At 38.5% G+C, this 12,945-nt stretch overlaps 1 protein-coding gene across 1 annotated transcript in view; it reads right to left on the reverse strand.

Annotated features, from left to right (window-relative positions):
* The window catches only part of CNTN6 (contactin 6), a 319,063-nt gene that overhangs the window by 120,596 nt on the left and 185,522 nt on the right, over positions 1 to 12,945 (reverse strand). The window contains 1 exon segment of the mRNA XM_043886787.1: positions 9,004 to 9,099. Coding sequence (XP_043742722.1) covers positions 9,004 to 9,099 — 96 coding nt within the window.

A 12,945-nucleotide genomic window follows, 5' to 3' on the forward strand; every position in this document is an offset into this window, starting at 1 on the left:
GACAGAGGATGAGATGGTTGGATGGCATCACCGACTCAGCGGAGATGCGTTTGAGTAAACTCTGGGAGTTGGTGATGGACAGGGAGGCCTGGCGTGCTGTGGTCCATGGATGGGGTCACGAAGAGTCAGACACAACTGAGCAACTGAACTGAACTGAACTAAATAGGCTGTAACATCGGAGTTCTGTTCAGTGTGCTGAAAAGTAAGGAAAATGTTTTTCCTGGGAGTGAATGAGATTCTGAATATGGATATGGAGCATGAAATCTAGAGAAATATACTCTAAGATGTTGGTCCTACATGGAGCGGAAGGGCCAGAGTCTTGCCAGTTCTGATACTGTATACCTCTGTGGATGATATTCACATATTCTCTAGTAGAGATTAGAATACTTCCTATATCCTTATGTACTTTATTTAGCAATTATTAAGTGTCTGTTGTGGTCAGTTATGCCAGATAAAATTAGGCAGGAGAAAAACTGCAGTAGTATTTAGATACAATCCTTTGAATTCCAGACACATGATCTTGGACAAGTTAGCACTAACCTGTTTAACACAGTTACTCTATTTTAAATTGGAGAAATTTTTCTTGAAAGTATTACATGAGTTGGGGTATACCAAAGGCTGAGCTGAGCTCTCAGTGTATGAAAGTGAAATTATTAGTCAGTCAGTCTTGTCCAACTTTATGTGACCTCAGGGACTGTAAGCCTGGCAGGCTTCTCTCTCCATGTAATTCTCAAGGCAAGAATACTGGAGGGGGTAGCTATTCCTTCTCCAGGGAATCTTCATGACCCTGGGATCAAACCTGGGTCACTTGCATTGCAGGCAAATTCTTTACTGTCTGAACCACCAGGGAAACCCGAACTCCCAGTGTACAGTAGGCACTCATACATTTCCAACTATGTGGTGTTAAATACTATTTACATAAGATAGCTTCTAAATGTAGTTCTTCGGACCAGACCTTTCTCCCTACACCTATCAGTTCAGCTGCCTACTGGAAGTTTTTGGTCTGAAGTTAGACATTTGAAAGTTAACATGTCTTAAAACAAATCCCTGATTTCCCTCACCCCAAAACCTGCTCCCCCTTTATTGACCTTATCCCTTATATGGAACTTCATTCTTCCAACTGCTCAGTTTGGAGTTATCTTTTACACATCTCTTTATCTTAAAATCTACATTTAATCTTTCAGGAAGTTATTGCAGCTGTACCCTCTAAATTTATCCTGAATATGGCTACTTATCCACCTGTCCACTGCTCTCATCCTGCCTTGAGTCACTGTTAACTCTAAACTGAATCATTGTGATCACTTTTTAAGTTGTTATATGCTTACTATCATGTGGTGCATTTTAATCTCACTCAAAGGAAAATCCAAAGGCTGCAAAACATCTTGGAAGTAGTGCTTACATCTTCATCTACTCTCCGTTTGCTCACCTTTCTTCATCCACACAAGCCTCATTGCTGTTCTTCCATCATGTCAGACGCAGTCCTGCCCCAGGACCTTTGTGCGTGATGTTCCTACTTCCCAAACTCTTTTCTCCGTGTCTCACTCATTTCTCTAGTTCTTCTCTCAAATGTCAATGGAGGCTTCTTTGACCTCTTAGTTGACATCAGCAACACCCATTCACTCGCTATGCTCTTTATTTTTCTCCCAAGCTTTTATCATCATTGGCCATACTTATATTTTTATTATAATTTGTACTGTAAGATTCATGGAGTGAAGGACTTTGTTGCTTTGTTCTCCACCATATCCCTAAAGCTCAGTAAAATGAGTGGCCCTTAGTAAGTACATAATAAATATTCGTTGAGTGAATATATGATAGAAGTTCAATAATAATGGTTATTATCACTATTATTATTATGCCAATAGGAAACTGTTGGGCCTATTTACCTAAAAATTTTATCTATTCGAGCAACATTCACAAAGAATATTGCCACTGCCAATTTGATCTACCTATATACCATTGATATATTCAGAAATAGCAAAAACAAAAACAAACAAAAAAAAAACCTAATTGGTAGGAAGAGGATATGAAAATTTAGCATGTTTTCTCAATATGATTGTCCTTTTTATTCTCTAACACAATTTTGAGACTTTGCTGAGAATGATTTTCAATTTAGTTTGAATCATCAATATTTTTGTTGACACAAATACAAATGCTGGGCTCAAACAATAGTGTTATCTTTCTACTACAGACATAGATGCTCCTAACTACTGGCATAAATCCAATTGTTCAACAAACCTAAAAGTTGTATCTGAGGAGAGAATGGAACATTTCCTCTAAAACAAATTTTAAACCTACGATTTTTATGAGCCCATGATTGAGAGTTTTATATCCAGAAAATAAAGAGAAAGAATGTTGCTTTACTTTCAATATGATAAAACTGTTATTTCACAGTGAAGGTGATTTTAATTATTTTAGACAACATGCATCATTTCTATACCCTGTCATTTTTAAACAAAATTTCATGTGAGGCCAGGCTCATTCACTGCACTCATGAAGATCTATTGACTGCTTATTTTCAGATTCATCCAATAGCTTTTACTTCAAGAGTTTTATGTTCCTTTTAAAAATTCAGAGGAAACTCCATTTTCAGTCCTGTTGCAAATTGACTTGTGCAGAATCTTTGTTATAGGTGATGAAGGATGTTAACAAAAGCTCACCCTTGAGCTGAGTGAGATCTCAAGGTGCAAAGACCTTTCTGCATAGCAGTTCAAAGGCCATTCCAAAGCTGTGACCCCTTCCCCATATGAATAAGTAAAATAAACATTATATTGCCATTTTTTGTCACATGAACCTGTGTTTCTGGGAATGACCTTAGAATTCTCTAAAGACATCGTGGAGGAAAGGGTTTTATTTAGTTGACTATCCAAATTTTAGTTCTGCCAAGAACCAAGAAGCTAAGTAGGAGAACTGTGTTTTTCTGAGGTGTATATCCAAATCAAGGATAAAACATATAACAAATAATGGAAGGGATTGTTAAATATTGTATGAAGATAAATGAAGTCATAGACTACCAGCGAGAGAGTTTAGGAGAAAGGAAAATGAGGTCTAATGGGGAAAGAAATGTTTCAATTCAGTGTGTTCTTTCCACCACATCTTCATTATAGCTTACATTTCTCTGAAGTATTTTGAAGTCATATTTTAGGAGGGTGGAAAGGAGGAATGAGTCCGTCTCTACTGGCATATATTCAGTCACATTCAAGGAGCTTATCTCTGCTAAGGAAGTAGAATTATGGAAGAAAATACACTTCTTTTCACAGAACAGAGCAAATGGTTCCTGTTGTGTTTCCAAAAATCACATTTCTAAGAAATACAGCAGTCGTGCCAATTTTGTGTTCTGGTATTATTGCCTAGGTTTCTCCTCTTTTCCACTGTGGGTACCTTTCTCCTAAAATAAACTTTGTCTGTAAATCCTCCCTTCCTAGATCTGCATTTGTTGTTGCCTTAAAAATTGTGTAGGAAACATCCATAAGAATGTCTACTCAGATCTCCTGTGGTTTATTTGAAAGAAAGGACATCCATATAACAGGACTGCTTCAGTTTGGTTTATGCTGATTATTCTACTATTTCATTGAGTCGTGACCAATTATTTTCATGGGAAATCCATTTACACACTTTTTTTTGTTTGTTTGTTTGGGTCCTGGAGCTATTCTTTGTTGGGTAAATTTCTAGTGTTCAGCCTAGTTGATACTTCTCTTACTCTCCCAAAGTTATTTTTTTTTTAAGAAACAATATGTAAAACAGACTGTAATATATTTGACAGGCCTTATTAAGAAAAAAAATTGCAAGTTTTTTGTGAACACATTAGAGAGAAAGCATGAAGAATTCAGGATGTTCTGATATCACATTTAATATGATTTTTCACTTGTTACTGAACACCTTGAGGGATTCACTGCTGTGGACTAGGTACATAGACCATACATACCAGATACACACACAAAAGCAACAGAACCAAATTTTTCAAAAAATGATATGAGAATTTCAGCTCCTATGGCCTTCTATAACTATGGAGTTTTAGCACCTTTCTTTATGAGAAGCTTTATTAATATTTACAGCAAGTCTTTGCTATTCACATACTGGATATAAAAATAAATTTGGCCTTGCCAACATTTGCCCCATCTGGCCCTGCTGACTCTGTCTGTCCCAGTTGGGATACTTCTAGGGTGTGTCTTTATGACCGCCAGGTGTGCAGGCAAATATGGAGCCTTTAGAGAGATGGAAATAAAGGAAGGAAAGTGAATTATGGCTGACAGAATTCTAAAATAACCCCCATTGACCCTTGCCCACCATCTGAGTATGATGGGATTTTTGAATATGGTGAGAACTCACTTTCATGTTTATACTAGAATAGATGGCACAGTTGACTTGGAAAAGTGGCTTTATCTTTGATGGTGCTGACCTATTCAGATGAGCCCTTCCTGGGACTATATAGGGCTAGAGAGATTTGAAGTATTACAGGGAACTGATGCAAAGGAGATTCTCTGTTGCTGGTTTTGAAAATGTAGAGACATGTGGCAAGAAGCGTGGGCAGCTTCTATAAGATGAGAGTGGCCCTTGACAGCTGGCCAGAAAAGACATGGGGACCTTAGGCCTACGACAAGGAAATGAACTCACCCAACCACCGGAATGAGCTTAGAATTACATATAAATATAATCCAAGGAAAATTACAGACAAAGTTAGACAATGTCTGTCTGTAGAGTTGGCCCACTTTCAACTAGCTGTCCACTGATGCAATTTAAAGCTTATCTGACAAATACATTTCTTTTCTTTATTGAGGTTTTTCTTTGCACAATTCACCCTCACCAAAAGGTGAGGAATAAAGAAAAAGAAGAATGAATTGTTTTAATGACGTAGTTAAAGACACTCTCAGGGCTTTGAGCAAACTTAGAGGTATAAGATTCTTGAAACTAATAAATAACTTGAGGTTGAAGAATTAACCACAGAGTCTATCCACTGGCAATTCTTGAAGTCAGAAAGTTCTGGGTTGGAATCTTGTCTTTATTTACTAACTGAAAACTGATTTACTTAGTCTGAGTCTCAACTTTCTTATTTTAAAGTTATTATTCTTAATTATTGAAATAGTGGGAATGAGAAAATAAATGGAAAATCTTATAGTGCTTGCTGAGGGTAACAATTCAACAACTGGTAGTTATTATTGCCATTATTAATATTTAATGAATCAATTACTCTATTAATACTTTAATGAATTAATAATTCTTTGTATGATTTGAGCAAATGGTGTCAATATTCCCCTCAGTTTTGGTCTGAGAGAGATATGAAGGAAAAAAGAATAGTGTTCCAACATTCCTGTCACTGTAGATATGAGAAAGCCATGGCTCTTAGAAGAAAATCCTTATAATACCTGGATGAAGTCAATATTGATAAATGCCTTTGGAATCCTGCTAGAGCATTATATATTGCATAACAGAATTTGGTATCAGTCAAATTTGTCATAATTTGGATGCAACAGGTACTCATTATTCAGTTAGACTTAATTTCAGGTAGGTTTTGTGTATCTGTGAGTTAATTTCATGACATTAAACAGGTACTGTTATAATGAAAGCTTTACATGCTTTAAAAGTTTGATGCATGAGGCAGGGCACTCAGGGCTGGTGCACTGGGATGACCCTCAGGGGTGGGATGGGGAGGGAGGTGGGAGGGAGGGTCAGGATGGGGAACACATGTACATCCATTGCTGATTCATGTGAATGTATGACAAAAACCACCACAATATTGTAAAGTAATTAGCCTCCAATTAAAATTTTTAAAAAAGAAAAAAATATCAACATATACTTCTTCATTGGTAGGTGACAAGGTGACCAGGGAAAGCTTCTCCTACTTTACTGCCTTTTTAAAATATATGACATTCATTTAGAAATATTTTACATGTCTGCTGTTCCTATTTAGAGTAAACAAAGTTGAAACTAGTCTATGATTCTGTCAAGTCTCTTTGACCAATGTCGGAGTATAAAATGGCATAGACTGACAGTACAAACAAACGCAATTTGCATGTTTTGTCTTAGATTATGGTACTGGAAAATAACCTTCCTATTGTTAAAAAATGGAGCCCCTGGTGGCTCAGATGGTAAAGAGTCTGCCTGCAGCGCGGGAGACCCAGCTTCTATCTCTGTGTCGGGAAGATCCGCTGGAGAAGGAAATGGCAACCCACTCCAGTATTCTTGCCTGGAGAATCCAATGGATGGAGGAGCCTGGCAGGCTACAGTCCATTGGGTTGCAAAGAGTTGGACACAACCCAGCAACTTCACATCCACTTTTTTTTTTATTGTTAAAAAATAAGCATTATCAAATTTTTGCGTGCTCTGGAATAACATCATTTTATCAGGTAACAGTGAAAGTATTGTAACTCTTCCCTAATGTTAGTGAGCAAAGTGACATACCACTCTGTAATAATATTGAGTAAAAATATTGCTAACTTCCAATTAGGGTTTTTTTCTTTCTTTTTGTGTTAACATTTCACAAGATTGTATGAAACTGAAAGTAATGGCAAAAATAACTTCAAGTTTTTAAAGGATCATAAATAATATTTGTTTTAATATTAGAAGAAAAGTTCTTTTCACTTATTTCTTAAAATTTGTACATCTGTTTCCAAAAGTCCTCCTATTCTAAAGTGGTAATCAATTATAAGAGACATTGATGGTTAGGATCTGTCCAGGGTCTGGGACCCAGACTACATGGATTTGAGTATGGCTTCATGCTTACAAGATTCATGACACTGGACCATTTACTTACCCTCCCTGTATCTTACTGTTCTCATCCATAAAAAAAGAAACATCGTAGTATCTCCCTCGACTAGTAGTTCTACAGATTTAAAAAGCTAATACATATAGAGTATTTATATCTGTACTGTGTAAGTACTTGCTATTATTATTAAACTAACTATAACATTACTTCAAAAAACTAAGATCATGTAATCTGGACCCATCACTTCATGGCAAATAGATAGGGAAACAATGGAAACAGTGACATACTTTATTTTCATATGGTAATTTTGGGCTCCAAAATCACTGCTGATTGTGACTGCAGCCATGAAATTAAAAGACGCTTGTTCCTTGGAAGAAAAGCTATGACCAACCTAGACAGCATATTAAAAAGCAGAGACATTACTTTTCCAACAAAGGTCTGTCTAGTCAAAGCGATGATTTTTCCAGTAGTCATGTATGGATGTGAGAGTTGGACTAGAAAGCTGAGCACTGAAGAATTGATGCTTTTGAACTGTGGTGCTGGAGAAGACTCTTGAGAGTCCCTTAACTGCAAGGAAATCCAACCCGTCCATCCTAAAGGAAATCAGTCCTGAATATTCATTGGAAGGACTGATGGTAAAGCGAAACTCCAATATTTTGGCTACCTAATGCGAAGAACTGACTCCTTGGAAAAGCCCCTGATGCTGGGAAAAATTGAAGGCAGGAGGAGAAGGGGAGGACAGAGGATGAGATGGTTGGATGGCATCACTGACCTGATGGACATGAGTTTGAGCAGGCCTCGGGAGTTGGTGATGGACGGGGAAGCCTGGTGTGCTGCAGTCCATGGGGTCGCAAAGAGTCAGACACAACTGAGAGACTGAACTGAACTGAACTATAACATAGTGTGGCTTTCCTCTCATAGCTCAGTTGGTAAAGAATCCGCCTGCAATGCAGGAGATCCCAGTTCAACTCCTAGGTTGGGAAGATCGCCTGGAGATTAGATAGGCTACCCACTCCAGTATTCTTGGGTTTCCCTTGTGGCTCAGCTGGTAAAGAATCCGCCTGCAATGCGGGAGACCTGGGTTGGATGTCTGGGTTGGGAAGATCCCCTGGAGACAGGAAAGGCCTCCAGAATTCTGGCCTGGAGAATTCCAAGGGCTGTATTGTCCATGGGGTCGCAAAGAGTAGGAGATGACTAAGAAACTTTCACTTTCCCTTTCATAACATAGTGTGAAATCGGATTGTACTAACTGAAATGACTTTATGGATATTTTTACACTGACTTCCTCCAGGATCATAGTTGGCTGAGAATCTACCAAATTGTACCAAACCATCCAGATTTTAAGAAATTGCAGCCCCAGTGGGGTGAGAATCAGTGGGTGTTTTAGATCCCTGGCAACTGGGTAGTTCACCGGTTAATCCAGATTCTTCCAAAGCAGAGAATGGCATTTACTGCTTGCTTTTCACCATTGCCAGGAGATAATCTGATTTGGTATCCTGTAACATTCTCTTCCAATTAAAGGGGCAACTTTCCTCTTCCAATAGTTAACATGAGGTTTCCAGAACAACTGTTGGAATTTGCTTCTCCGTGGAACCCAATAATAAAAATAAAATAACAGTCCAAGATTTCTTTTTAAAATAAAATACTGGCCATTAAATTAATTGGTTTACATTCATTAGCTCAGGCTTCTCTGGTGGCTCAGACGGTAAAAGCGTCTGCCTGCAATGCGGGAGACCCGGGTTTGATCCCTGGGTCAGGAAGAACCCCTGGAGAAGAAAATGGCAACCCACTCCAGTACTCTTGCCTGGAAAATTTCATGGATGGAGGAACCTGGTGGGCTATAGTCCATGGGGTCACAAAGAGTTGGACACGACTGAGCAACTTCACTTTTCACACTTTCATTAGCTCATTTAACACTCATGACTGAACTATAATATAGGCATCAGTTAGTATCTCTACTTTACAGCTGAGGAAATTGAGCCTAAAAAGGTTAAACAAATCATTCTTTGTCAGGTAGGGTGAACAGATTACAGCTGTGATCATTTCACTGCAAAGCCCCAACGCTCACACATGTGCACAGGGTCATACTGCCTCTCTTTAAGGACGTATCTGTTGAGTGAGTGAGTGAATACATGTTTTTAAAAGAAAAGATTTGGATTAGGACTTGATGCAGCAGAATGAGCCAGAAGAACTTTCATAGTCCCTTAGATTTGATGGAGGGCTACCACTCGCACTAAGGACTGATAATGCCTACTTTATTCCCCGAGTGGCTGAATTAATGGTGTGACCCAAAGTAACCATACCTCCAAAGTGTGGGGGTGGACCGCAGAGAAGCACCACACCCTGACCTTCTCGGACGGACACTGTGCTTCTTGTTTTGGTTTCAAAGTCTTCGATATCTTGAAAAACAGAAAAGCAGGTTTAGAACTAATTGTTTTGCAGAACAAAATTTTAAGAAGAAAAGACTGGCAACAGCAATGAATACTCACACTTGTCTGACCAGAAGATTTAGTTGATAATCAATCGATGTACACTGGTTATACCATTCAAAATTTTGTATTTGCTTTTTTTATTTTAATACAACTATGCAGAATATATGATAAAGACATTTATTAACATAACTCACTATTTGTTTTAATCTCCCAGGCAGCCTGAAGCTCAACAGGAAATCTTTTAAACACAGCACATATTTACTTTTCCTGCCCAAGGAAGGCATGATTTAAAAGAGGTATGTGGCAAGTTTGCTGCCGTCTTCTAGCATTTTAGATTAATGGTAACCATTTTGATATGGGGATGAATTGAAGCCTGTGAGAGCTTAGCTTGGAATGTTGTGAGGGAAAGAATTATATGTGACTGAACCAACAAGAAAAAAAGGTAAATCTTCTTATTTCTCTTGATCTACTCCTTCACAAAGCAGCTTCATGGTCCTATTTGGAGTGTTGTAATTTCCTACAACACTGAAGAATCATAGACATTCAGTGTTGGAAGAGAGCTTACTAACTGTCTTGTTAAGCTATCCATCTGAGTTATAAATCATTCAACATTCCTAGAAAATGGTCACCCAGCCTCTAGAAAGGGCTAAGCTGTATAACTTGTCTGAACCTTAGTTTCTTTGCCTGGAAAATCACTTGTTTTCATTCATTCATTCAGTCAGTCAGTGATTTAACGAATTTGTATTGAATACCCACTAAAAGATAGGAAGAGTATTAAGGGTAAAGGATGTATTAGTAAATAAAGCAGACATAGACTTTGCCCTTATTATATTCACTAATGGTAAAAGTAGAAGACCAATTACAAAACATATATATAGATATATATACACGTACATATAAATATGATTTACATGTTGTAATAATTGTTGTAGAGACTGCTAATTGTCTACCAAAATCTATTGCCATTTCTTTCACAGTAATAGGTTTATAGGTTTATAGAATAAATACTACACTTTTCTAACCAAAGATACTTTTCCCAGACATCTTTTGCAGCTGAATAGAAAAAGTAGAAACTCACATTTTGTGAACTTTCACTTATTATGTTTGAGAGGAAATATCCAAAAAAACTTTCACCTATTATGTTTGAGAGGAAATATCCAAAAAATTTGTTATTCTCCATCTACACACCAAGTGTCAACACCATCTAGATGGCCAATGGCATGAGAAATATAATTGTATTTCTCACACTCTTTATCTCTCCAAGTGTTATTTCCCAAATGAGTGTTCTTTTTGTACACTTAGCTTCCTGCTAATGAATGACAAGTTAAAAAAGTAAATCAGTAGGCCTGATAGGTAAATTTCATATATATATAGTGAAGGACATGTGTAAGATGGCAGAGTAGAAGGATGTGTACTCATCTGCTGTGAGAACTCCAAAACTACAACTCACTATTGAACAATCATCGACTGGAAAATGTTGGATCCCACCAAAAAAAGATAACCCATGTCCAAGGGCAAAGGAGAAGCCCCAGCAAGATGGTAGGAGAGATGAAATCACATTTAGAATCAAACCCCTTGCCCGCCAGAGATGCTCAGAGGGCTCAAACTAACCTTGTGGGCACCAGGACCCAGAGACCCCCATAGAGACTGAGCCAGAACTGTGGCAAAACAAGTGGAAGTGATGGAATTCCAGTTGAGCTATTTCAAATTCTAAAAGATGATGCTGTGAAAGTGCTGCACTCAATATGCCAGCAAATTTGAAAAACTCAGCAGTGGCCACAGGACTGGGAAAGGTCAGGTTTCATTCTAGTCCCGAAGAAAAGCAATGCTAAAGAATGTTCAGACTACCGCACAATTACAATCATCTCACATGCTAGTAAAGTAATGCTCAAAATTCTCCAAGCCAGGCTTCAACAGGATGTGAACTGTGAACTTCCAGATATTCAAGCTGGATTTAGAAAAAGCAGAGGAACCAGAGATAAAATTGCCAGTATCCATAGGATCATTGAAAAAGCAAGAGAGTTCCAGGAAAACATCTACTTCTGCTTTATTGACTATGCCAAAGCCTTTGACTGTGTGGATCACGACAAACTGTGGAAAATTCTTCAAGAGATGGGAATATCAGACCACCTGACCTGCCTCCTGAGAAATCTGTATGCATGTCAAGAAGCAACAGTTAGAACTGGACATGGAGCAACAGTCTGGTTCTGAATATGGAAAGGAGTACATCAAGGCTGCATATTGTCACCCTGCTTATTTAACTTATATGCAGAGTACCTCATGTGAAATGCTGGGCTGGATGAAACACAACCTGGAATCAAGATTGCTGGGAGAAATATCATTAACCTCAGATATGCAGATGACACCACCCTTATGGCAGAAGGTGAAAAAGAATTAAAGAACCTCTTGATGAAAGTGAAAGAGGAGAGTAAAAAAGTTGGCTTAAAACTCAACGTTCTGAAAACTAAGATCATGGCATCCGGTCCCATCACTTCATGGCAAATAGATGGGGAAACAGTGGGAACAGGGACAGATTTTATTTTGGGGGGCTTCAAAATCACTGCAGATGGTGATTGCAGTCACGAAATTAAAAGATGCTTGCTCCTTGGAAGAAAAGCTATGACCAACCTGGACAACACATTAAAAAGCAGAGACATTACTTTGCCAACAAAGGTTCATCTAGTCAAAGCTGTGTTTTTTGCAGTAGTCATGTATAGACGTGAGAGCTGGACTGTAAAGAAAGCTGAGCACCAAAGGATTGATCCTTTTGAACTGTGGTGTTGGAGAAGACTCTTGAGAGTCCCTTAGACTGCAAGGGGATCACACCAGTCAATCCTAAAGGAAATCAGTCCTGAATATTCATTGGAAGGACTGATACTGAAGCTGAAACTCCAATACTTTGGCCACCTGATGGGAAGAACTGACTCCTTGGAAAAGACCCTGATGCTGGGAAGGATTGAAGGTGGGAGAAGTGGATGACAGAGGATGAGATGGTTGGATGGGGAGTTGGCAATGGACAGGGAAGTCTGGCATGCTGCGGTCAATGTGGTCGCAGAGAGTCAGACATGACTGAGCGACTGAACTGAACTGATGTATATATGTAAATTTCATATATATTTATATATACATATATGCTCTTCTTTTAATAAGGAAAATATTTGTCCAAGATAGAGTCTGCTTCTTCCCAACTAAATCCCTTTCTCTTCATCTTCAGCAGTCATTAGCCTTACACCTGTTTAGGATCTAGAAAGTGAAAGTTGCTCAGTCATGTCTGACTCTTGTGACCCTATGGACTATACAGTTCATGGAATTCTCTAGGCCAGAATACTGGAGTGGGTAGCCTTTCCCTTTTCCAGGGGATCTTCCCAACCCAGGGATAAAACCCAGGTCTCCCACATTGCAGGCAGATTCTTTACCAGCTGAGCCACAAGGGAAGCCCAAGGATACTGAAGTGGGTAGCCCATCACTTCTCCAGTGGATCTTCCTGACCGAGGAATCGAACCAGGATCTCCTGCACTGCAGGTGGATTCTTTACCAACTGAGCTATCAGGGAACTAGAGTGCCTTGCATGTTTCTTCTAGAGGATTTTTAAACAAATATGCCCCCCTTTCTTCTTTGGCTGTAGAATAACTAAGTCAGCCTGTAACATGTTGGTATACTTAATGTGAATTACTGACTAGACATATTTGCATCATTTTACATATGACTCATTAAGAATCAGGCTAACTGTATTTAAACCCAAAAATTAATATATTGATTGTTTCTATTTCTAGCAGTAATAACAAGTGAGAATTTTAAGGTTTTTTTCTCATT

Source organism: Cervus elaphus, chromosome 24 (genome assembly GCF_910594005.1).
Source record: "Cervus elaphus chromosome 24, mCerEla1.1, whole genome shotgun sequence".
Lineage (NCBI taxonomy): Eukaryota > Metazoa > Chordata > Mammalia > Artiodactyla > Cervidae > Cervus > Cervus elaphus.